The sequence below is a fragment of the Podarcis pityusensis genome, assembly GCF_964106645.2.
Source record: "Podarcis pityusensis genome assembly, chromosome: 2".
Lineage (NCBI taxonomy): Eukaryota > Metazoa > Chordata > Lepidosauria > Squamata > Lacertidae > Podarcis > Podarcis pityusensis.
The window spans coordinates 56,480,459-56,507,810 of NC_138029.1; the positions used below are offsets into that span (position 1 = coordinate 56,480,459).

Genomic DNA, 27,352 nt, shown 5'->3' on the forward strand with positions numbered 1-27,352 from the left:
TTGTAAATAACCTGTGTATCTTTTTGGGTGTGTAGTTTGACTCTGCTGCATCTTGGCAGCAGTGTGTGATTACAGCGCGACATGGAGATCCGGGTCTGTGACGTTGCGTTTCGCCAACAAAACAGTTGAATAGGCGAGAGTTTGCTGAAAGGTGCGATCGTGGCATCGTAAGCACCTTTAAGCGGTGCTTAAGTCATTCCCTTTGAATTCGGTACGGCTTACACTCTACTAGCAAGTGGGGTTAGCATTGCAGTCTACACTGTTATTAATCTCAGGGCGATACCACATACCCTCCCAACGTTTTTCTGATGAAAATAGGGACATCCTATTCTCAATCAGGAAGCTTCTCGTGCGTTTGATCGCCTGCACACATAAGACGTCATATGCACATTGACATTGGTGGCTCTGCCTCACCTACCTCACAGGGTTGTTGTAAAGAAAAAAATGTGCGAGGGAAGGGATCGTGTGCAACATCTTCACAGATGAATGGAATGAAATAAAAGTTTTAGCAGTAAGCTGCCTTGAGTCCCTGACGGGAAGAGGTGAGATATACTGTAATTATTATTAATAATAGTAATAATAGAAACTGTGAGACTGACCAGAAAGTAAATCCGATTGAACTTAGTGTGACTTAGTTCTAAGTAAAAATGCTTCAGAGTGCAGTGTAAGGTTGCCTGGTCTTGACGCAGTTTACCTGTGAATAAGCTCCATTGAAAACAGTGGCACTTATTTCTGAGTATAGACAGTATAAGACTCCATTTACATTAAAGGAATAAACACTCCGTGTGTTTCCAGAGAAATGGCTGGCTGCTGAAGCATTGCAATGAAAGAATTTAAAGTGGATTGGTAACCTTTTCCTTCAAAATTATAGGAAGGTTTTGTATGCCAGCTTCACAATTTATTTAATTTGGTACAGGGATTTTATTTTCAGGATAAACAGGACCTAGTTTTGCACCTGCACACTTTTAATTGTTCTCCCGATATATGAAGGAGGAAAAAGGAAAACACCGACATTCTGGGATCACATCAGAAAGAGACAGCTTCTATAATTCTGAGACAGTCCCTGGAAAAATATGCTGATATTACAGATCTATTGAAATGGTCCACTGATTTCAGTGGCTTCTGTCCATTAGCCTTACTCAGAGAATATTCAATGATATTAATGGACATGACTAACAGGTCTATTCATTTCAGTGGGAGTAGTCTGCTTATAATGTAATAGGTGTACTCAGAGCATTAAGCATGTATCAACCTCAACGCACACACATCTTTAGAAGGCTAGTTAGTATAAAACATGGTGCAACATTCACACAGCTGTCCTGCTTCTCTCTGTGCAAAAAGGGACGTATAATATTGGTCAGGTTATCTAGTGCGGGATACAACTGCATCGTAGTTTTTGTTGTTGTTCAAGATTAACATTTTTCTCCACAGATTATAAGGGTATCAAAACACCAGATGCATACAGTAGTTGTAATGAAATGAATACTACTGAAAAGGTGGAAATAATGAGTTGGACTTCATTGCAAAAGGATCTGTGAAAATAGATGTAATTTCAGTTAGTACTATTTCTCCATAGGAGAAGCAGCTGACTGCAGGAAACTTTTGCCATTGGATTACTGTAAACCTCATGCCCTCAGGATTCTCACCACCAGAATTTTACTGGATCACAGAGAAAAAAATATTAACCCTGCACCTAAAAACATTTCTGAAATAAAGAGGAACCCCCCTTTTTTTTTGCTCCTTTTGCCTTCTTAAGCAACATGCTGAAAGCAGCATACTGTTCCTAAGCAAACCTTTACACCTTAAGATGCTTTATTCTATTGCTGCAACCTTGTATATCAGCTATTTCCCCATGACTTCCCATTCCTTTTACCAGCACCTTGTATGTTTATACTCCCACCTTTTTCTTCCCTTGCATATGTTGTCTTTTCCCACATTAAATATTCCCCTTCATTCCAGTTTGGTTCTACCTCTCTTACCCTTTCCAAATTTCTGAAACACTTGGGAAGAACACACCCTATTTAGCTCTAACATTACATACAAGCCCATACATAAATATGGTAAGATTAAATATTTGTATAGATGTACAGCAGTACTGATTTCATCATTTCATGCACAGTGAAAAGCAAATGGTGGGTTTTTTTCAGATTTAAGGAAACTTGCACTATTTCCCGCCCCCCCCCCCCATGAAATAAAAGCTGACAAAACAATGGGGCATCATAGACCTAAAGCTTTTATTTCAGTAGAAGGGTTGCCCAGTCAATTACAGGCAGCAGTTGATGAACAGGTAGAAAAAAACAGCAATAATATTCTGAGTTGTCATTTAGACTCAAGGTGATCTCTGGAGTCTTTTCTTAGCCCATAATCAAGGATTTTTGTTTTAACTAAAAGTTGGATATTTCCAGAGGTAAAAAATGGACTTCTGCATGTTAAAGAACCACTTTGATACTAGCACACAATACTTTGCTGTAGCAGAGTACCAGTTTAGTCTAAACTAACGGAACAGATTGTTTGATCCATGTGTGATTTTAAGGTATGACTTAACTGATGAAAGAATGTTACTTTCTTAAAACAATCCACCTCAGTTGTGTGGTAGTGTTTTCTTGCTTTACAAGAAGCTATTTGCAAAAAGACTGGACTAAACTCATAGATCTCTTGAGATTAAAATTTTTTTTGAGAGATTTGGCAATAGAGGGAGGCAAGCAGAAGCTGACATTTCTTCCCCTGCCTCCTGTTGCCAGTCCCTACAGCTTCCCAAAATTATCTTCCCCTCCTAGAGGACCAAAGGACCCTGCACCTGCTCACTTTTCTGCAATACCCCCTACACCACTTATCAGGATTCCCCGAACTTCAGGGGAACAGAAAAGTGGGCTTCCGCTCACCCCCTTTTGTTGGCAGATTGCTGAATCCAACCTGTGTCTTTCACCAATAAATGGGTTTTAAAAAATCCAGTACAATCCAGTGCATTTATTTCTTGCAATGTGTATGGATGTATCCATTCCTATTTCAACACATACAAGTTTATATGACAATTATCAATACTAGAAGCAAAACAGCCATAGTGTAGAGGAGCACATGAGAGAAACTGTCAGACTTCTTGTTTTGCCCAGAAGATAAAGCTAAGCACTTCCAAAATGAAGGAAGCAAATATCCTCTTCAGGGTTAACAATCAGAATTATCCAGAAGCGTGGACAGCAAGCAGTATCCTCTTTCCCCCCGCATAAGCAACTACTTCAACTAGAGACAGAAATTTATACAGCATTTCATATAGCTGGGGCGACTTTACCATGAGTATACATTTTTGCATATCTAATAGCAGGTTTAGGTATATATTTGCTACTCTGCATATCAGATAAACAATCTGATACAATGCCCAGAACATCAATAATGGAGTGCGGACATGAACTGGAAAAAACCACTCCAGCCTTTTCAATTCTTTGAATTTAGCACAAACATGTAATCTGATCCATGGCGCCATATACCTCACATAACTTATCAATGGCACAATGTGAAATGAATTATACTTCCAGCTAGGAAACATGCCATTATTGCCTCTGTAATTGTAGACAGATCACAAACTTGTATTTTGCTATATTACTCTTGTGCAATAAAACCAGAACTGCAAACACTTCTGGAACTTGTCTATCAATACTTATAAATGCAGCTGCTGCAATTCACAATAGAAACCTAGTGGCAGATTAGAACAAAATTATCTTCCTGTTATCCTCACGCTTTTAAAATGATCACCTGTGACTGTTTTTGCAAATCTAAGTGGTTACTGGTGGGCTTTTAAAGTCATGGCAAAAGAAAGAACCTATCTGACCATTTAATTAAGCTACCCAAGAGTCAAGATGCTTTATACTGACCAATCTGATCTAAAAAGAGTTAGTGTGAGAAGCTGCAGCTCTCACTTGGCTCCCCGTTTATACTCAGAACATAATAAAGTTGACAAACTTAAAGCTTTATTGTAGTTTCTAATATAAACAAGGAACTGCGATTCAATCAATGTCCATTTCAGGAAGTTTCTTTTCTGTAGATGTTTGGGCTGTTGAATCAGTACTCTGTTCTGTAGTCTGAGACGCTCCGAAGCCATCCCCCTGGCCTTCTACTGGACCATTCTGTTCTGCTGGCTTTTGATCCTCTTTTGGAAGTTCCACCTTGGGTTTAGGTTTGTTGATTATAGGATTACACATAGTGATCAGTTCCTAAAATGAAAGAACCAGAGCACATCACACCAGGAAATTAAGTAGTTATGTTAAGGTTGCTCTCCAAAATGTAGCAGTAGCAGGACCATGGCTGGCAGCTAGATACCAACATTAACTTCCCTAGCCTCTTTCTGCAGTACCTGGCGAAAAACAGCCTGAAGTGGCTGGAAGGTTTTGCCACAGCAATACATCTTTTTTTTTTGGGGGGGGGGGAGCAGGAAGGCAGGGAAGCCTAGTTTTTGGAGGTCACAATTGGCAGCTGGTCACCACCAGCTTTGGGTGTCTCCTTTGGGGTGGGAGAAGTGTGAGGGAGCCATGTGGGTGAGTGGTTTCTTTTACAGATTATTAATTGTATGTCTGCAGAGATAGTTTTATTGTTTTTAGATCGTTATACTTCTTCTACACTGATGACTTCATGCTCTGAAGCAGTTTATGAATTTGTTAAATAATAACATAGTTGTGTGTTGGCTTGCTCCTAGGTGAGAAGCTGGAGCAGCTGTATGTTTGCAGTGGGCACAATATGAATTAATACATTGTTCACCGCTTTGGAGGGCTTTGGGACAAAAAAGTAGTCAATAAATAAACCATAACATAAGGTTAAGAAAACAGTTGGAAAATATATGTGAATGGACCAACTGAATCAGAATGTACAATAACTTATGCAATTCTCTCAGTTGTAGAAAATTCAAGAATATTAATATACTAATTAAAGGCACTGTGCAACACTAGTTTAACTCAATTTATGGGGAGTGACTGTAGCTCAGTGGTAAAGAACCTGCTTTGCATATCAAATGCTCCAGCTTCTCCAGGTAAAGTTGGGAAATACTGCTGTCCAAAATGCTTGAGAGAATCTGTGTACAGACAGTTCTGAGCTAAACGGGACCAATGATCTGATTTCATATAAGACGGCAGCTCCGTAGGTTCTTAACTTCATCATTCCCCTGCAGTTTCAAAATTATTACTTACTTTTGTTTTTGCTTCAATTTCCTTAGCTGTGATAACAGGATCCAAAGACAGGCTTCGCTTGTTCTGAAGATTGAGTTTGTTGTTCATCCATTCCATTGCATCATTTGCACTCTTCTCCACTTTGGCCACTTCTGCAGGATCTAAGTGGTCGTACTGTTCATCCTAAAATTTTTAGTAGTGAAATGTGACTTTGTAGAGTAATGCTATTCTACACTTCCTCCTTTTGGTAAATCATAAAAAAAACTTTAGCCTCAGTCTGATGAAATAATCTGAATGAATGAAGCCTGGTGGTCTACTAAACAAATAAACTTAACAGAAGAGCACTATATCATGCTCTACTGATTAAAACATATCAAGTTAAGAGGGAGGATAAGCAGTAAAATCTGCTTGTTTGCTATGTGAAGAGACTACAATTTCCAAGCATAGCAACCATCACCTGAAAATTTATCCTGTAAGGCCCTGAAAAGGAAAAAGGATTTCTGCCTTAAAGTTTACTACTGAAAATATTTAAGACAATTTTGAAATAGTAACTTGTCATATAAAAGATAAAGATACCTTTGCTTTAAAAGCAAGAACAGCTTTCATGTAGAGTTGGATTTGTTTTCCAAGTTCTTCAAAGGCTTTTGGTCTTTCTTCAGATTCTTGAAATCGTGCCTGAATAGGCTGTCCCACAGCCTGAATTGAAGAGAAGTTTACCAAGACAGTTATTGATCTGAACCACACTTGTAAGATGAGTTACACTTGGACTGAAGACAGACAAAGCATATTAATTTCAAAAGCAGCTTATGTCTTGACTGCAGAGAACTGTAGTAGCAACACAGAAAGAAAGCTCTAAATATAATATCTTGTAAGGAAAGCTGGTGATTCAAGATGCTTGTTGTGATTGCTTTACAAGTGTATAATTTACATGTTAAAGTTAACATTTATACAGTAAGCCTGCAACTTACCCAGGGGTTATGTTCTGCAGATGGTGCTTAAAGCCAAAATCGCATATAGACAAAACACATTGGGTTCAATTGTGGGTGGGATTGCTAATGTCATTTTCCCCAAAACTCCACTCACTGAATCCAACCTTGTGTCTTTCACCATGCACACAAAGCTGAATGCACACACGTTAAATGTGTGTGAGTTGCAGGTTTACTGTATCAGACCCCTCAAGTGTCCCGATTTATTTGGCACATGACGGATTGGCAGAAGCCGCCCTGGCTTCTGTTCCCAATCCCAAGATGGATGCTTGGATCTGCGTCGTATCAAGAGATGCAGTGCAGGCTGGGTGTGGCTTGCCGGAAGGTCGGCCAGGCCTGCACTGCTTCTGCCAACATGGCACAGGATGGGTGCTGCAGAGGATGACGACTGGAGAAAGGTAGGTGGGGTGGGAGCAGGGGAGGAAGGGGTACCCTGAACTGCCCCCCTAAAATGCTGGGAGGGATGCTGTATACAATCTGGCCAACCTGGATGAGCCTGTATAATCCTAGCACAGCTAGTTCACTCTCCACCCCAGCTGCCAGAATGTTTTCCCACGGTAATTACAATGCACAAGCAACATTCATGTATTGCAGATAGACCCTTGTATGTCAGGTTTCAGCTAAGTCAAGTTTGACAGTTTTTGAAGTACCACTTACTTTCAATTCCGTCAATTTATCAATGTAAACCTGTTTTGACTGGTCTTCACCCTCTTCATATAGCCAGTTTTCTGTGTCTTCCAACTTGAGAGTGAAACTATTACGATCCTAGGAAAAAAATGTAAATAAAGCAAATTGTGGGTACTTTTTTTTTAACGAACAATGCATTTCAGCTTAACTAAAGTGACATGAATCTTCAGCTCACATGACATCCTGTATGTAGCAGGTAGGCATAACTTGGTGGAACCACCTCATAGGCCAAATTAGGACCTATGCTGGGGGAAACTAAGCCAATATGGCAGAGGTTGCCCATCAATGATTTAGAGAAAGTTCTCTGATTAGTGGACTATGTAAGCCACCAATGCTGATACTGCATGAACAGGTCAGATCCTAACTTTCATAGCACTTGTTTTTAGAAGCACTTACCTCTTCACTAACAAATTTCTCATACACGCCACAGAGTTTGTCTCTCATTTCATAAACGTATTCCTCTACAGCATTCTTGGCATCATTCCGTTCCTTCTCCAGTTTATCTTGCATGATCATTTTGCCCTGTCAGAAACATATTACATTTTTGTTTCAATTAAATAAGGTTACTCTGTGCTTTTGTGATTTATTACATGATCCCCTCAACTCAGCATCAACCACCAGTAAATTGTAAAAAACTTTTCTCCACTGACATTAGTGCTTACCTCATTCTCAATAAATAAGTTCAACATATCCTTTCCTATCTGCCACACCAACTGATTCTCAATAGGAAGGTCAACGGTCGTAGTCTTTACTTTAGCCTTTTTAGCCTGAGGAGGTTGATCTGTTTTCTTCTCTTTTGATCCAGTTTGAGTTGTCTGCATTAAAACAGAATTCAAAACAGAAAAAGAAACTGTGACAAATCAATTGTGGCTTCCAGACATTTGTTTCAAGTTCTTTTTACTGAAGCTTTTCTATGTTGGGAACCAGCATTCTCACGAAGAACTCAACACTAAAACAAATCACTGTTATTCAAGCCCCACTGGCTACTTGTGTCCTGTTAAGTATTTTTATCTTTGAAGTAATACGTAAACAGAGAAAATGCCTGTTTAGTCTAGCATATGTTCTAACTTTCTCACAAAGATAGGGAGGCTATTGGTCAACACATTTTAGTTTAACACACAATTTTTACCTCCATTTCTTCAGCCTCAGTCTTGTTTTCAGCTTGTGCTTGTTGCTGGTGTTCCTCAGTCTTGTGTTGCTCCTTCTGTTGTTCTTCCTGGTCTACTTGCATCTTCTGAAATTAGTGAATAAAGCTTTGAATATAGATCAAGGAAACAGATCTTACTAAATGTGACTGACAGAAAATCAATTGAATTTCTTTCATGTCCTTGTAGTGCGTTTCTTTCTAAACTTCCACTACTAAAGCAAGGCGGAAAAGTAGGCAGCTCTCAATTTCAGAGCAAAGGAAGGAACTCACTTCTCATACTGCACTTGTCAAAGTCCTCTCTCAGCAAATTCTCTAAGCACTTTAAAGCTCAGAGGCAGCACATACCCCTAACAGTAATGTTCAGCAAGAGCACAATACGTTTGACAATAACATATGTTGTTCTGGCTTTTAAAGACTATTGGAGCTGGAGGAAGGGAGACACGCCAAAGAGGAGGCTATGACTATAGAAATCCAGATTGCTGCTTAGCTTAAAAGGTTCAAAAGCTTGTTTTCTATTTACAAGTAACTTGAGGGGTTTTTTTTAAAAAAAATGTACATCAGGGATGGGGATAATATGGGCCTTTACTGGACTCCAATTCCCATCAGCGCCAATGGTCAGAGATGATTAGAGCTGCAGTCCAGCAACATCTGGAGGGCCACAGGTTCCTCATCCCTGTGGGTACATTCTAGTTTCCTATATATTTACCTAAATGTATTTATGTTGTTGGGACAGCTGCATAGTCTATTTCACTGAACATGTGAAGATGCAGTCAAAGTTCATTGTCAGCAACTTCAGCATTCCTTGTTAAAGGAATGTTTCAAATCCTGTGTTTGCGAAGTTCATTATTCTGGACAACCCATATCAGTGGTAAGATACAGTGGTACCTCCAGTTGCAGACAGGATCCATTCTGGAGCTCTGGTTGGATCCTGAGGTTTCCGCAACCAGAGGGACTGCTTCTGCGCATGTGGCAAAAATCTGGGTTTGCCGCTTACGTATCCCAAAGTTTATGTAAGTGGAGGGATGCGTAAGCGAAGGTACGACTGTACTGCTAAAAGCTAGGCTAACAAGGGCATATGACAATTAATAGAAGTTACCTCTTCCTCTTTTGCATGCTGATCTGTTTCCATAGGCTCTTCACTTTCTTCAGATTTATGAACTTCTACAAGTGATGCACTTGAAACACTGAAAATGCCATGGATGTTTACTCGGACTTTAACTTTAACTTTTGAACTGGTTCCATCCTTCTGGGGAATTACCTTCTGAACTAAAAATTGAGCTAAACAGGAAAATAAGACAGAAACTTTATTAAAAGTAAATTCAGTAATTTTACGGTGGTTCTTAACAGCAAGCATTTGGTGCTATTTTAATAGTAGCAAAACATTTTGTGATTTGAGTGAGAAGCTTGGCATGCACTCAACACCTACCCATCCCCAACGGAGTACAAAACTGGTTCCAAAACTCATCTTTACATAGCTTTTACCTTTCCATTTAGTAGGCATCTTTACACCAAATTAATATTTACATTAGTTCCCAGTTTAAACACATTCAAATCCTAAGCACAATGGAAGCTGCAGTAATATTAAAAGAATCTCACCAACAAAATTAGAGAGAAACTTGCAATTAGGCTCTCACTCCAGTTATATTACAAAGTCAACATTACTTTCTTATGGATACATACCTATGGCAGGATTTGGGTAAGGCAATTCCTTAGGACAACTATAGTAAGCTTCCAACGTGAAAGGTTCCTTTCTGTAGAATGTCAGGACCTTGGAAAATGGTGCAGCATGATTCTTTGGGAAGACTTCACAATCACTATAGGAAGGGAGGTTATTTTGAGTGTACATCTTTATATAATCTATTTAAGAACACGCTACCCTGCCATTTCAGACAGGAGCAGCTATGTTTAGTGGACCCAGAAAACGTTTGTGTTATATCCTACAACAATCATAGCAATTTATAATAAATTTATTGCTCGTTTCATTATAAGCCAAACAACTGAGATTGAAGTTTTTGTATTCAAATATTCCATATGCACATCTATATAAAATAGTATAGAATTGGGTATGACTCAGTAGTAGCTAGTCCTTCAGAAGCACTTTAAAGTGTTAAATATTTACCTTAGTCCTTCTTCTGCTGGGGAATTCCATTTCAAAGAAATAGGATATGGCACTAAATCTGTGATAGAAAACTCTCTCACTTTAAAAGCTGGGGATAGAATAGCACACTGCAAAGGGGAAAAAAACCATTAAAATAAGTTGTGCAATATTAAAGCACAGGTCAGCTGTAATATAAAAGCACTGATGGTTTATTAACCCCCCCCCAATATAATTTGATTTGACAATGTCTATCTGCTATTGTGGTTAAGTGCACCTCTTTAAGCTAGGATTTCAAAATAACTTTCAAGTAGATTCCATTTGTATTGCATTCCCAAAAACATAGTCTAACTATTGAGATACATTGGATTTTTAGAAAATCCAAAAAAGTTGCCTGATTTCAGCTGCAAAAAAGCATGTAGAGTGTCTTGAGCAGCACTTCCTTTAAAAACAAACCACACAAACAACACACTTGATGAGGTAGGAAATAAATGTATTACCTTTCAATTAAATGTGTAATATTTCTTCCAACATTAATTATTATTATAACTATCATTTATATACCGCCCTATACCCAGAGGTCTCAACACTGAAGAAACTAGGATCAAATCAACACTGAATAAAGGTCTACAATATTCCAACAGTTGCTCTTACCTGCAGGGCAGCGCCTCGGGTGACAGCTTCATCAGCATTCAGAGTTGTACTGACCTCTTTACCAAAAAATTTACTGACACGCTCTTTTATAGCAGGTATTCTTGTAGTCCCTCCTACTATTTCTACTGCATAGATATCCTCCTTCTTTAACTCTGTAAAGAGAAAAGACACTTGAGACATTCAAAGTCTGAACTCACTTGAGCTGGAAGAATCCGACCAGATGAAATGAGAGTTACAAGTGCATTTTGGAATTGCAGCTATACTTGATACACACAAATCAAGTTAGCTTTACTGTCTCTCCAAAGGAAATAGGTTCCCTAATGGAAGATGAACACCTCTGAAACATCCCAGCTGGATCCACTCATTAGCACCAAGAAAGTCTCTGTTCACATACTGTAAACTGGGCAGCAGTTGCCAATGAAAGTGGACTTCATGGCTAAGAGAGTTATTGTTCCAACAGTTCAGAGGAAGAACACTTGGTCTATATTAAGTTTAACTCTTGTTCTAACATAAAAGAATCTTATAAACAAAAAAAAACCCTTAATATATGTATTATTAGTTTTTTAAAATGAGTTAACCACAACATTACCTTGAGGATACAAAGCCAGCCTAGCAAAAAGCTAACAAGACATCTAAAACAAAGATTACTGCTTTTATTATAGAACACTCAATGTACCAATCCTCCATATATTATACTACTTTGTGTAATCCTTTCCTGTTTATTTTAATCTTTGAGCTAAAGTGGCACTTACTAGCTTGCTCCAAAACACTGCGAAGTGGTGGTTCAACTCTGGCCAAGAGGTCATCACACATCTCTAAGAATTTGCTCCTATGGGTGAGTTAAAATATGAAAATATACTTTAAAACAAAGCAGAAAATAAAATATAGTTGTTTCCTGCAGCCTCTTAAATCCTGCCTCTCCAAAATTTACAAAGTTGCACTTAAAGGGGTAAAGACACCACGTGTATTTAGAAGGAACAGCAATGTTAAGAATTTTACAGTTATTGGTGATTGATTACTGTACTGGCCCGAATATAAGCCGCGCCTTTAAAATTGGAGGGGAGAAAAGAAAAAGAAAAAGAAACCCCAAATATAAGCCGGTCCCTTCCTTGCTGCTCCTGGCTGCATGGGGGGGGGGGGAGAGAGTCACACTCCTGGTTGCATACCGCAAGGTTGCAAATATAAGCTGCACTTTAACTTCTCATGGTCGGAATTTGGGGGGAAAGTGCGGCTTATATTTGGGACAGTATGGTATGTCATATTCAAGTACACCCACTTACTGAAATCAATTATCTTAAGTTACTTAAATCTATTGATTCCAATAACACTCTTTCTTACTATTACCAGCATTGGATATTATCCTATATTTATTTTTATTGTACAGGATTCTACTAAATTGTAACACTACAAATATATAATTCACATTTTTTTAATTTATACACACACACACACACACACACACACACCCCCCACATAAATCAATTTATACTAATTAATCATTTAGCTCCAAACTAACTCTTCTGCTTAAGATTATCACCTAAATAATGGAAGCAAATTGTCAAAAGTGTATATCACAGGTTCATGTGTGAGATTCATCAGTTCCTCCCCCAAAAGTGTCTATCACTGGCCATAACCACAAAATGTGGTTCATATCTCCCTTTAACATTTATCCTCTCACCCAGCATATACTTTACAGAAATTTTTGTGGTGTTAAGCTCGTTTTACACAGATTTGCACTTGTTAGAATTTTTTTCAAGAATAACAAAATTTATAATTGACTATCTAAGTCTGCATTCAGCAACCACCTCCTCTTTTGAGATTATTACTACTTCACCTATTCCAGGCTTCAGCCCGTTCTAGTAAAGGGTTAGAGAGCTGCAGCCAACATATTCAACCATGATGAAAACAGGTTGTGGCAAACATTCCTCTTTCTATTATCTTAAATCTGTAATATGGAATGAGTTTCTATTGCTTTAGGTAATCTAAGCATTGAATTGGTGATATCCCCAAGTACATTGTTGGGACGGGGGGGAAATCACATCTTGCTATATGTAAATAAATACTAATAATAATAATAATAATAATAATAATAATTTATTTATACCCTGCCCATCTGGCTAGTAGCAATTTCATTGGTTTAGCTATGAAAGACATTCAGAGACACTCAGAATTCATATGATTAAAAAAATGAATACACTGAATTAAAATAAGTTACCTGTTCATAGTTCCAGAGACATCAATATCGTTCATGAAGCATTCTATGTTCAGTGGCAGATCAGAAGCATTTGCACTCATCAACTTCTTCAGTTTCTCACATTCCTGAGATAATCTCAACAGTGCACGAATTTTGGACTTTATGTCTAGTTTATATTTTTTCCCAAATTCTTCACAAAAATAATTTACTAATACTTCATCAAATTTCCTGCCACCAAGTACCGTGTCAAATGCTGTTGCAAGAACCTTTACAAGAGAAGGCATAAAGTATCTCAGTTAAATAAGATTACTTTTCAATTTTTTTTATTTTATATTTTATTTTATTTTATTGTTAAAATAGTTCATTAATCCACATATATTACAGATAGACAAGCATACAAACATACATTTCATACAATCCTTAAAAGTGTTCAAACATACTTACACTCAATCCCACAAATAATTCCTTTTCCCATCACCATCCACCACCCCTCACCCCACCTTTGTGTTAGACTTCCAATCTACTCAATTGCAATTTCTTTCCACTTCTATTATTTTCTTTCACACACCTTTAGCCTAATTTCATACTTCTTTTTCTATTACACATTGTTATCCATCTTATTCAGTATTTCAGTGTTTGAAACGGAACTTGTTTATTCTAATAGGAGTTCTGATTTTTCGATATGGTTTTGCAAGTATCTTTTAAACACCTTCCAGTCCCTATCTATCTTCTCTTTTGAGATCCTTCCAATTTTTCCCATTGTTTTGGATATATTGTAGTACTGCAATAATTTGGCAAGCCACTCTATTTTTGTCGGTACAATACCACTTTTCCAGTTTTTCGCCAACAATAGCCTTGTGGCTACTGTTGCGTATAAATATAAGGTCTTGTCTTCTTCCTTTAGGCTTCCTGGTACTATTCCCAATAGAAAACCTTTTCGATATTCTAAATCGCTAATGATTTGATTAGCTCAAACTGGCATTTCACTCAAATCAGTGCCTGGTTTACAAACTATCACATTGTTATTATTTATTGTAACACAGAACATTGTACAGAGTTATACAACATCCCTACTATCTACAGACCACTAACAGGACACTCAGGTGTGAGAGAAAATTACCAGCATGTGGAAAGCTTTACACCAGCCTATCCACTTCCTTGTCGTCTGTGTCAGCATGCAACCTGGCCAACCACAAAGTCATATTCACCCAAGTCAACCCACTCACACAAGGACTTCCAATTGCACAATGGAATTTCCCCTCCCTCTCCTCCCCACCAAATCTGCTTCAGTTAGTTGGGGGAACCCCCAGAACAGATTTTGAGGGCACAGGGAAGAGAAGCGATGGAGAAGTTTCATTGTGCAAGTGGAAGTCCTTGTTCAAGAGTGATGGCTTCACTGCATACAACACAAAGTTGCCATTCATACATTTAATGTGGCTACCATTATTTCATAGAACCTCTTCAGGGAAGGCATCCAAGTTTCACCCAGACTCAGAGACCTTTCAAAACCAACATTCTTTGAAATGATAGCTAAACTAAATGTGTGAGTCACTGAAGGCACAGAAGTTAGGCATCCAATCAGCTGTTATTTTTTTTATGGGTGAACCCCTGAAGGAATATATAGCCTTCTATATATGAACCGCTACTGAGTTGTTCTGACAAGGCAATGAAGCAGTTGCCTACACATTGTTGTGTGCAAAGTCTGTTACATATTTTTTGATGAATTTTTTTTTGGAATAAGAATATGACAGGTTTGAACACCAATGGGACATTACATATTTGTTATTTATCCACCACTTCTCAGGCGACCCTCACAAATGGTTTAGATCAGTGGTTTTCAACCAGTGTGCCGTGACACCCTGGGGTGCCTTGAATGATGGTAAGGGGTGCTGAGGGAACACGCCACAAGGGAAGGTGTTTGAAAAAAGGGTGAGAAGCTTCCAGCTCTGAAAGCAAGGGGTGACATAACTGGGCTCCTGAGCCCCACAGGGGTGCCACAGAAACAATGTAGTTGGTCAAGGGAGCTGTGGACTCAAAAAGGTTGAAAACTGCTGGATTACAATATGGTTATCAAGTAGTGCTCTGGTAACAACTGGAGGCAGGGAGAAGAAAGCTTAGCTTGAACACCAGCTGCTGAACCCTCTCTCACTGCCACTTTTAAGAGGAGTGCTTAATGACTGCCTGTGCAAACAGTGCATTTCTGACACTGGAGTCAATCCAGACATCTTTACAAGAAAGATGAGATACCATGAGAGGCACAGTGAAAAAAGTGGACTGACTTCATCTATGGAGAATGCATTATCTACCAAAACAAAAAACAAAACAAAAAACACCTTAACACCTTTCATTAGTTTTCTTTTAAGCACAATACATGCCACTGCTGGAGACCATATGTTTCTGAATACCAGTTGTTGGGAACTGCAGGAGGGGAAAGTGCTGTTGTGCTTCCCATAGGTATCTGCTTGACCACTATGAGAAAAAGATACTGGACTAGATGGAATAATGGCCTGATCCATCACACTTTTGTATTCTTTTGCAGAAGTGATGACCGAGCAGCAACTACTAAAACATTACATGTATTTAATGACTCAGTTTGTTATCTTGACATAGCAATGCTTCTTGACACTAACATTTTGTATACCAGAAAATCAATATATTCTATTATTAAAATAAGTGCATAGCTTTACTTACCTTTAATTTTCCCTTGTTGAATGCACATACTGAAACTTGATATGCCGAATGGCCTATGTCAACAAACACGACGTTTCTTGGCTTCTCTTCTAATGAAGGCAGATCTTGTTTATAGATCCCATATGCCAGAGCAACTAGAGAGAATTCAGTTCACTATGAGTGAAATACATCTTCATTCCTAGCTAGATACATTATTTTTAAACAAAACAATTTCCCCCCAATTATGTAGCTGCAACAATTATATAAAACTTTATATGGCTGCAAATTATTAGAAAACCAAGCTATCAAAGCACAAATGCTATACTGTATAACAGAGGTGGAGAACCCGTGGCCCTCCAAATACTGTTGTACTATAACTCCCATAAACCCCAGCAAGTATGGTCAATAGTCATGGATGATGGGGAGTTGTAGTCCAGAAACATCTGGAGGGAAACAGGTTCCCCATCCTTACCCTATAAACTCATTAGATGCTTCCATAAAGATTCCCTTGGGATTCTGGATGCTTCTTTATTTTTCTCAAACAAGTCTTAATATTAATTGCTTTGCAAAGTTCCAAATAAAACTACAAAACAGAAGCATTCGTTTTCCTCAAACCTTTTAATCTAAGCATGTCTTACATGTTTCTTACATGCTTCTGGGGCATCCAGAGAACAAGTTCACATACGAATGCTCACCTTGCATTGACTGTCATCAAGTGATGACCATGTATGAATAAGCCATCAAAGCTTTATTACCAGACAGAACTTTCATTTCACCCAGTGCCAACTCAAAACCTTTCTACAGAAATAGCCACAAAAAGTTGAGCAAGCAAGTGATGTTCATTCATGTGTGAGCCAGCCCCAAGTCGAAAATTAAAGTTTTCAGCCAGTGTCTGGAAATGATTTCACCCTTCAGCACCAACAATAAAGCAGGTAAACCCTTCAAACCTAATACAAAAGAACCTGAATGATTTAAGCTGTATGGAAACAGCCATCACACTGTATTTATTACAATTAAGTAGTCACCTGCTGTAGTTTCATTAATTAATCGCAAGCAGTTGAGTCCAGCAATTTGTGTAGCATCCATCATAGATCTCCGCTCTGCATCTGTATAGAAACAAGGAACCTGAAAGAGAGACAAAAGCATATTTTTACAGCAACTAATTTTCCAAAATAAAGTCTAACAAAAAGTTTTTCAAATTCTGGGATACATATTTTTTAACTAAACTGCCGTTTACAGTAACAGCAACACATTATAATGTGTTTGTGGGAGGGGGTTATTGGTTTGTTTGTTTTATTCTGTATTTTCTGTTCTCTGTATTTTTATGTTATGAACTGTCCTGTGATCTTCAGATGAAGGACAGTATACAAAATAAATAATAATACTTTTTTATTAGTAAAATACTAGTCATCTCTTACCCCAAACCAACTCTCTTTTTTACTACAGGGTGAAATCACACAGGCTGGTTTCCAGAATAATATTGACGGAAGCTGCAATATTAAGCAGAGGTTCACAGAGTTTGGCAGCTCTTGGAAGCCAAACATTTGGACGAGGACCTTCCTTCCATGTAAGTTTTGTACTTGACTACATATGCTGCACTTCTGAAATTCCAAACTTAAACTTGGGGTATGTGAATACCATAGCATAACAGCCCCCTTCCAGCTCTAAGCTGGAAAATTAAAGGCTAGCTTTGGCTCTGCCCTTGCTGGGAGTTCCTAACACCAGAAAAGCAGAGCGCCTGCAGACCTCCACATAGCTTTGAAAGGACAAAATGCATTTTTATTCCTTTACCTTTCCCAGAAGCTCCAGTTGAAATTCAACTGCCCCTGCCATATCTGCAGACCAACTGTAAACTTGTAAATGGCACCTCTCCTTCCCCTACTATTACTGTTATGTAATGAAGGTGAGTCATCTTGTCCAACACTGATGAGTCTCAGATGAACTCTTATCAATAATCTTAGACGAGATGTGATAACTTAAACAATGGTTTTCTAGATCAAATATTTGCCTAATTGTACTCTTAAGTAGAACGAAGAAATCTGGTTGCAACTTAGAGAAAACTAAAGATTCCTAAAATAACAGGAATTAAAATCTAGTTAGGAGATTTTCATGTTAACCAAATTCAGAGGGACAAAGTGCCCAGTCAATATGATTGAAATTCCATTATACTCTTTCCATTTACAAAAGATCCATACAGAAACTAAGGCAAATATTGTCTACTTACAGATACAACACAGTCAACTACAGGTTTCTTAAGCGCGTTCTCTGCAGTTTCTTTTAGTTTAGTGAGCAGCATTCCTGTCATCTGCTCTATGGTGAAATTTCGTTCTTCTTCCATATACATAACCTTAGTGGAAATATAAAACAAAGCAAACACATTTTAATGTTGCAACATTCAAGAAAGCCCTAAGCATTTCTAGTGTTGATCAGAATAACATCTAAAGGAAGTAAACCACATCCATATCTGTTTTTCGATATTTTCCAAAAAGATTCTACTGTTTTTACTTCTATCAAACATCACCGCGTGGAGGGGGCACTATAATGTGCGTATTGGTATGTGTGTTTGAATGCACACATACATACTAACTCACCTTGATGCCAGCTGAGTGTGAGGGAAGCTGGACAAGTTCATAAGCAAGCTTTGCTTTTTCATCTTGAACAAAGGGATCCGAAAATGCACGGCCATGAAATCTTTTAAAACCTTGTACAGTATTCTTTGCATTTGAAATTACCTTTAAAAAAAAAAAAAGTTTAGTTTCCTCTTGTAACATAGAAGATTTCTAATACTTCCTGATGAATCATACTTTATAGCTAATTTGTTCTTCCGTGTTATATATAAAGCAACAAGTGCATTTCCTGGGGGCGGGGGGGAATATCACAAAAGCAATCAGAAGCCAGCAATAACCATTTGAAAATCTACTGGAAGTGGCATATAAAAGATACTACCCTTACACATTCATAGCTGTCAACGTTTCCCTTTTTTAAAGGGAAATTCCCTTATTCCGAATAGGATTCCTCGCAAGAAAAGGGAAAAGTTGACAGCTGTGCATATTCTTGATAATTCTATTAACATGCTCCTAAGGAAATTTACATTTACAATTAGCTTTCTATCAGTAAATAATGAGATTTATTCTATTTGAATTCTCTAGTACAGTTTGATCATAGAACTGGGCACTATGCTCCAGCACTGGTGAGCACAGAGATCTCATTCTCCTGCTTTAGCTCAGAAAGCAGGCCAAATCATCTGCCAAAAGTTAGTAGCCACAACTAGTGTTTCTCAATGGGAAAAGGGCTCAATAACTCCTTAAGCTCCCAGAGCAACTCTGGCCCCTAGCACTGCCCTAACAAGAGCAGGCACATTCTTTAATTTATCTTGTATATCAGTCTTCACCAACCTGGTGTCCTCCAGGTATTTTAGGCTCCAACTTCCATCAGCCCCAGCCAGTTTATCATGACATGCAACACAGCTATACAGTACAGTACAGAGTGCATACAGCATACACACACATTAAAAAGTCAAATCAATACAGCCAGCAGAAAATATTTAATAAAACTGCATTATGAAATTCTGCTTTCAGTATTTTTGTGTGTGGGGTTTTTTTTTACTACTGTCCTCGTTATTATATCGGTGATTCTATTAATTATTTCCAAATACAAAAAAAAAATCCTTACTTGGCTTTTAGCTGCAGCTCCAATTGAACGATTCTTGGGTCCAAAGGAGATACACGACCTACAATGGGAAGAACATGTTCAGTTATAAGACACAGGTTGAAATAAATCAATTTATCCTGATGTGAAAACATTATAATCAAAGGGATCCATTTACAAATATCTGCTTTAATACCAGATCTTTTGTAAGAGGTTTTCTATCAGCTAGGTAAAGTTAAAATTGCCACCAATAGCTCACTTCTATGGAATACAGCCACTAATAATATTTTCATTATTTATACCCTATCCATCTGGCTGGGTTTCCTCAGCCACTCTGGGCAGCTCACAGCATATTTCGAAACATACTACAACATCAAAATAAAAACTTCCCGATACAGGGCTGCCTTCAGATGTCTTCTAAAAATCAGACAGTTGTTTATTTCCTTGACATCTACTTGTTATGAATGCCTTTATTCTGAATTAAAATAATAACACAATCCACCCACAACTTTCTTCTAAGTTGTTATTGTCTCCTTTATCTCAGGGATGAACTTTTACTGCTAAAGCAAGCATATTATAACGATTATTCATTGCATTATCAGTTTGGATCCTAAGTTCCCCTTCTGTTTGCACAAGGGTGATTTCCCCACACCCTTCCCAAGGGTTACCCAAAAATCTATTCCTGAAGATTGGGGGAGTGCTGAAGTAACAGGGGCACAAAAGCCCCATCTGGTGAAGCCAAGTTAATATCAACACTATTGGTTCCTGTGTAGAAAGATGTTGCTTCATTAGACTATTTCAAACATTGAAATCACAAGAATACTGAAAAATAACTTTGCAAAATAGCAAGACTGTGCTGCCTGTTGTTTCTAAACTATCAAGTACACAGATTAATGACCCTTTAAAATATATCCATCAGAATAAGGCAATAAACCCTGATTTTACACATACTACTTGATACTGGCACACTGCATTTTAATATAATACTATGTTCGATGCTACAGAAGTAGTAAATCCACTCACCCCCCCTTAAACTAGATATAGCTTTATTATGATACAAATATTCAAAATAAAGGAAATTTATTTATATTGTTCAATTGAGCGATTCCCAGGGTGCAACACTTTTCATGGGTAAACATTTAGGCCACTATCTGCATATTCTTGAACAATGATACCATACTTATTTATATTGCTTTTTATGCTAGTTTAGTGATTGGCTCTTAAAGTCAAAATAAAGTTAGTTAGGTCCACTGAATTGGGGATTCATTTCAAAGAGAAATGAATATCAAGCCATTACAAGGACATGTACAGTAATTATACAGGTAATACGAAACAGAATATGGCTATGGCAGTGGATGTGTCAGGCAAGGATATGTTAACAGGACTGAGATTCTGTTAAGGATACCACCTATGTTGCTGCATAACAGTCTCCCCGGCCAAGCCTTGGGGGCTTTTGGCCTTGGGGGACTTCAACATATATGCAAAGGCCACTATATGTGGGGTGACTTGGGATTTCATGGGCCTGTCCCAAATTATATCTGGCCTAATGCATACAGAAGCACACACGAATCCAGTGTTCTGTACTAGATCAGTAGGAGGTGGGTAGTGGGTGGAAGAGCTGACAATAACTCAGTTGTCATGGATAAATCACTATCTGATGAGATTTGATTTTATGTCACCTTTGAACTAACCTATGCACAACTTCTTCCAAACTGGCAGGGTGTTTTGTCATCAATTTTAATGACAACCATGCAACTTACTGCTATGAATACACCTCACTTGCCAGAACTGCCCCTGTGTTCCAAGCAAACAAAGCACTTTTTATTTATAACCTGCATGACTCAATAATTGTTGAAAAAAACCTTTAGATGTAAAACAGAAGGTCTGTTCTGTATACATGCATTTTGAGCCCATGCAATTTTTTTCTGGCATTGATGACATTACTTTAGTTAATATGTTTCTAACCATTTTTACTTCATCACTACATATTTACTAACATATTCAAAATATATACCATATTTTTCGCCCTATAGGACGCACTTTTCCCCCTCCAAAAATGAAGGGGAAATGTGTGTGCGTCCTATGGGGCAAATGCAGGCTTTTGCTGAAGCCTGGAGAGTGAGAGGGGTCGGTGCGCACCGAACCCTCTCGCTCTCCAAGCTTCAGGAAGCTATCCGCAAGCCTTGGGAGCCCGCGGGAGTTCCCGCCGGGCTCCCACGGCTTGCTGAGAGTTGCCTGCATCCAAAGCCTGGGGCGCGCAGCGGAGCGCACCATGGGCTTCGGGCAGCTCTCCGCAAGCCATGGGAGCCCGGCGCGACGTCACGCCGGGCTCCCTAGGCTTGCAGATAGCAGCCTGTTCTGGGGGCTGGGGAAGCTCAGGCTTCCCCCCTCAGCCCCGCGCCTGGGGGGGGGGATAATTTTTTTTTCTTTATTTCCCCCTCCCCCAAAACTAGGTGCGCCCTATGGGGTGAAAAATACGGTACTTTTCCTGTACATGGCAAGTTTTACAAACTAATGCTAGTAATTACAAAAGAGATGAGTTCCTCTACCAACCAGTTTCTCAGGGTAAACCTACAATGTCAGACTAACAGCAAAGGCCATGATGACATTAAACATGCACCAGTCTTGCATCTGCACAGTTTGAGTAAAGGTTCTTTCTAGACAAATACAGACAACTCCCCACTTAGTGGAGGTTATATTCCAGGCCCCCAAACACATAATCAAAATTGTGTGGGGAGCACCCTCTAAACACCCTTTAAAAACCCTATCTGTCTCTCTTCAATCCATACCAAAAATACTGTATCCAAAAATATCCACAACTGGAATTGAAGCTCTGGGGCCAGCGGGAGGCCATGCTGCTGCACTACCCCACACATCAGGAGGGAAGGCTGGGCAGTGTAAATAAAGCCCCACTGTGCCTCCTTTTTGGGGCTTCCTCTGTCCTCACTGATGTCCTCTTTGGGCTCCGGGAAGGGTTCTCCTCATGCACCATGAGAACTCTCCAGCTCTCTTCCACCATTTTAAGGTTTCAATCAAATCATTTAATTATTTCTTGGCACTGTGCATATAGGCGGTCATGCACAAATCAATTATGCTAAAGTGGGGGGGGGGGAGCCTGTATTACATTAACCTTGTAAATAAGCCCATAAAAAACAGCATTTTTTAACTAGCCTACTAAGGGTCTAGTAACACACAACGACAGCCCTAATTGCAGAGACCACCATGCAAACTGTGGTTAAAGGGTATGATGGTCAGAGCGTATGATGTGGACACAATGAGACACATCCAAGCCCCTTTCAGCAGTGTACTGAGACGGAGACAGTATCTCACAAAAGGAGATCCTAGAATAAAATTGTGCCTAAACACAAATTAGCTCTTGAAAATAGCGCCATAGTGCCATCATTTTGGTAACAGCAATTCCAAGGCAGACAGCAATCTCCATCTTGGTAGCATACTCAAATAAACTATGCAACATTAGCAGTGCCTCAAGTGCACTATAAAAGGCAATAAAAACAGAAACCATAAAAAAGCATTGACATCACCCAGAAACTAAGGTAACACTATATTGCTCTCAACTGTTCATAAATCACAACTTATCAGATGTTAACATTTCTTCCCTATTTAAGAATAGTTTGTTTCAAGCAAATTGCACGTGGATTGTCTTTCTCCTTGTTTGCTTGAAATTTAGGCCATTCACCACCACAATTTAAGTGTTAGGAATTCAAAACATTACCAGATAGTGCAAATTTAATTGCAAAAACCAGTTTTAGAAAGGCTTAATAGCAACTTACTTGTATTTATTTTGTATGCCACCCTCAGAAAAAGTATCAGACACTGAATGATAGGATACAAGTCTCAGAAATAAGTAAATGAATACAAGACTTTTAAAGTTCTTAGGTTCTTTGATACATCATTTCCATTGCAATGAGACCAACAAACTGAAGCTCAATCCCATTAAGACTGAGGCACTGTTAGCAGGTGGTTCCTTAGACTGGATGGATTTGAGGTCACCTGCTCTTGATGGGGTTACGCCCCCTCTGAAGGAGTGGGTGCGTAGCTTGGGGTACTCCTGGATCCTTTGCTATCAACTTGAGGCTCAGGAGCAGCGTTAAAAACTCATATATATATATATATAAGCTAGGGGCCAAATGGCTCCTTAAACCAGGTTACAGTTGCCAAAATGGAATGTCTAGTTGCCATTTGGGGGCATTTTCAAATGATGGACTGACTGATTATCAGTTTAAACATCTGGCTGGTTGAGATGACAACCTTGAGCTAGGTTAAGAACTTTGAAAACTTTGAAAACTTGAAGAAAAGTCACTTTATCCAGGGACAGTCCACATAAATATTGGCTTATTCTTATCTCTTTTTCTTAATGATGACACTGACCATTTATAACGTATGAATGTTCTTCACAACTGTGAGCAGGGTAGTGGGTTGGGTTAAGTGAAGACAAGCTACAAAAATTACTGTAACTATAATGTTGTTCACTACTCCCTCTCAGGCTGCACAGAAAAAGCATTTTGGTTCCTGAAATTTATTATGATTGTGCAGATAACTATAACTGATAGAATTCTACAGGATGTGGTATTAGTGTGTGAAAACTGTCAAGCTCCAATGATCCCTAGGCATGCACCTCCAGATGGTGGAGATGTCAGGTCACGTGCCATCGTAGCACCCAGGCATCTTCACTTGGTAGCATGTGGCCGAGACCTACCTGGCTAATTTCAAACACTGGCTGACACACGTAGCGACTCAGAACATAATCCCCGCGCCAACAGGGAGTTGCCTGTATACCTGTTCCTAGCTCACTAAGTACTGTAGTTAAGACAATCTATTTGACATTCTGAAAGTTTAGCTTCCATGTACAACTGGCCTCCCGTGGGATAAAAAAACAATTTTTAGCAAGTTCTAAAACGTTGGTACCAAGAGCTGATATGAGCCACGGTCACAATTTCAAAATTCACCTCAATTGCAGGCTTACTAGGTAGGCAAGTCAATTCTCACTAACTCACTCACAACTAATATCTGCAATATGATTAATACTGACCTATTTAAAAACATAAAATACATAATAAAAACAAAACAAACCAGCAACCAGTGTTAAAAACTGAGATATGAAAGCTAAATGGTACCTTAACCTAGGTTATGGGCACCACAACAGAATGTCTAGGGGTACTTCTTATATAACAAGAATACAAAGCTGCTACTGTAATGAATGAACTGCAGCTAAAATCTTATATTCATTTTTCACATGGTCTAGTGCTCATCTGAAGACTGCAAAAACCAAAACCATACTTCCCCTGCCTGCCCCCCTAATATTCTTATGAGGGTCCCTTCTCCAGTCCTCAGAGAGTAGCTGGAAGTGGGGAGGCAGGAAAAGGTCCTCCTTTTGTTCCAGCAGTGGCAGTTTTAATCTGAAATCTTAAGTGCAGTACTGCTCCCAGAGCTCAGAAACTTCTCACATTAATGAAATTCCCTGTCGCAAAATGCACCTAGAACAAGCCCTGCACCTAGAACAAGCCCTGCACCTAGAACAATGGGCGTTTTGAATGCTGCCAGCAACGCCTTCCCCTTCACACCTTTAAAAGGATATAGGATGTCAGCAAAAGGCCTGGTTGAAGAAGAATGTTCTTGCCTGGCACCTAAAGTTGTATAATGAAGGCACCAGGAGAACTTCCCCCAGCAGAGCATTCCTCAAAAGGGAAGCCACTGTACTCATGTTATCACCCAATGGACTTCTCATGGGGGAGGCAAACGAAGAATGCCTCAGATGATGACCCCTGGATCCAGACCCATTCATATGGGGAGAGGCAGTCTTTGAGGTATTGTTGTCCTGAGCCATTTATGGTTCTATAGGTCAAAACCAGCATTTTGAATTGGGCCCAGAAACTCACTGGCAGCCAGTAAAGTCGGGGCATGATTGGTGTAATTTGCTCAAACTGTCTTGCTCCGGTGAACAACCTGGTTGCCGAATTCTGCATCAATTTATATCTTACCCTTCCTCCTAAAGGAACACAGGCATTCTTGACCATGGTTGGTGTTGAGATATTCAAAGCTCACCAGACAATAAAAAGAAAAGTAGCCATGTTGATCGATTAAAAAACCATAATGGGACACGCCTTTATTGGGACCACTCTGAAAATCAAACTTGCCACAACTATGTGACACTTTGGTGAGTTTTCAATAAAAAAGCAAAAAAGCACTGTAATGTCATACTGCTATATGATTTAGAAGTTTGTGTGTGGTGCATAAGAAAACTATCCCAAAAATACAACAAGAGAAGGAGACCAAACAAGCAAACTCAGAAATCATACCAGCTGAGAACTGCTGGCCTCAGCAACATTTGCAATTATATTTCCCAATAATGCATGTGTTTTGCTGCCTCACCTTTTTGGGAAGAGCTTCAGTTGTGGTTTTTAACACAAGCCTCTCAGCTCTTCACCCAAATACATAGGCAAAAATTTTGGCTTCTGCTGTCACAGCTGACACCAGAAGGACCCACAAGTCGGCACCATGCAGAGATATACATACCATTTGAGAAAGCCATCCTTATGGGGAGAATTTACAAATCCGAAAGCAGGTCAATTATCAACTCACAGATGGTTTCAGGCATTTAAAGCAGACACACAAGAATAGCAAAGGACAATATGGGAGCAACACAGAACTATATTCCCGAAACAAACAACGAATGACTCTTCGACATGGGCTGCATTTTGCAACCCCACGAACGCAGAGCACGAGATCCCGCCTCCTCCCGGTTGGCCCCCTCTGCGCAAAGCGGTAGCGCAGCTTCCCCCGGCTGGTCGCCTCCAACCATTAATGCACCATCCCCGAGCGCACGCACGTGGGGAAGGAGAGGGGTGGGGAAGAGAAAGGTACTTCCTCCTCCTCCTCCTCCTTCTCGGCGGAGGGGCTCGTCTTACTCATAGATTAAACCTTCAGCCTCCGCTTTCTTCCCTTTTTTTCTTTGAGGGGAAAAAATGTGTCGCAAAGACTCTCCCACCTCAACAAAGGAGGGCGGGGAGGGGAAGGCAAAGGGGAATCTGAATGAGAGCCGGCCCTTTCCTCTAGGCCCCGCATACTTGGCTCCTTGGGATGATCCGGCGTGACAAGTTAGCCGCAACTGCGCTGCTTCCCTCCCCGGAGCCTCTCCCACGCCGCCGCCCCCCTCCCCGAGGAAGCCCTTCTCCCCATTCGTCGTCGTTCGTCCCCCCGACACTCGCCCGCCCTCCCTCCCCGCCGTTACTCACGGGGTGCAGCGGTCGCTGTACTCGTTGGCGATGGTCTCGATGCCTCCCGCTCGGGCCACGGCCACATAGCAGCTCTGGAAGCCCACGTCGATGCCCACCACCGACATGCTGAGCCTGAGGGGGGCGAAGGCGGCGGCGAAAGGGGGCGAAGGCGGAGACGCAGCGAGGCGGCCTGAGGGGCCCCCGAGGGAAGGGAGGAAGCTCGCCGCGAGGGCCGGCTAGGCAGGCCAGGGACAGGGGCAGGCTTCCTCCTCAGCCTCTCGGTTCGCTTCACAGAGCGGCCGCTGGGGCAGTTTTAAATGAGTGGCGGCGGCGGCAGCGGCGCGCGCGGCTGTGGCTGCCTCCTCGCGAGGAGGGGGAAGGGAGGGCGGGCGCTACAAGAGGCAGCCGGGGAGAGAAAGAGAGAGAGAGATCTCGAAAGATCCTGTCCCGTCCAGAGGAAGGGGAGGCGGGAAAGCGTCTCGCGAGATTCCCATTTCTGCGGGTTCCCGCGGTGCGCGCGCAGTCCTGCTCTCACACGCAACGCACGCACGTACGTTTTCTATAAGCCCTGTGGCTCCGCCCCCCTAGCGGCTGCGGTGGGAGGGAGCCAGGGTAAGGCAGGCGGGAGGGGGTGGGACACTCCGAAAGCCCCCTCCCCCAAGCAGCTCTTGCGAACGCTCCGAGCGTCACTGGCTGCGCGGGGTGGGGCGCGCCGGGACACCGTAGCTCAGTGGTGGGGGCTTGGGGTGTGTATGCAATAGGTTCATGGGCGCAGAGTTCGATCCCTGGTGTCGCCTCTGCCTGAAACCAGAGGAGTTCAGTGTAGACAGGACTGAACTAGATGGACCCAGTGGTCTATCTAACTCAATACAAGGCAGCTTCTTCG

The 27,352-nt window shown here is 40.3% G+C and overlaps 1 protein-coding gene and 1 long non-coding RNA gene across 2 annotated transcripts; one reads left to right on the forward strand and one right to left on the reverse strand.

Annotated features, from left to right (window-relative positions):
* The first annotated feature begins 97 nt into the window (after positions 1–97).
* Positions 98–2,667, forward strand: LOC308472426. The gene is made up of 2 exons (XR_013983503.1): positions 98–211; positions 1,577–2,667. It is a non-coding gene; the product is annotated as an uncharacterized lncRNA (long non-coding RNA).
* HSPA4 (heat shock protein family A (Hsp70) member 4) lies at positions 2,216–26,980 on the reverse strand. Its single transcript, XM_080997125.1, has 19 exons — positions 26,485–26,980; positions 19,256–19,313; positions 18,175–18,315; positions 17,808–17,930; positions 16,609–16,708; positions 15,605–15,738; positions 12,935–13,179; positions 11,472–11,548; positions 10,720–10,871; positions 10,090–10,196; positions 9,651–9,784; positions 9,067–9,248; positions 7,953–8,057; positions 7,486–7,638; positions 7,220–7,345; positions 6,794–6,901; positions 5,727–5,846; positions 5,172–5,333; positions 2,216–4,205 (listed from the first exon to the last, which is right to left on the reverse strand). Exons 1-19 carry the CDS (start codon positions 26,589–26,591, stop codon positions 3,999–4,001), a joined length of 2,541 nt encoding a protein of 846 aa, XP_080853251.1. The 5' UTR covers positions 26,592–26,980; the 3' UTR covers positions 2,216–3,998.
* Positions 26,981–27,352: the final 372 nt, after the last annotated feature.

Excerpts from the sequence above, each read along its gene's own strand:
- HSPA4 (XM_080997125.1), bottom strand. The coding sequence starts at position 26,591 with ATGTCGGTGGTGGGCATCGACGTGGGCTTCCAGAGCTGCTATGTGGCC. Across the intron at positions 13,180-15,604 it reads TCAACAAGGGAAAATTAAAG|GTTCTTGCAACAGCATTTGA; the intron begins GTAAGTAAAGCT and ends TCTCTTGTAAAG. Across the intron at positions 9,785-10,089 it reads CCAGCAGAAGAAGGACTAAG|TGATTGTGAAGTCTTCCCAA; the intron begins GTAAATATTTAA and ends CCCTTCCTATAG.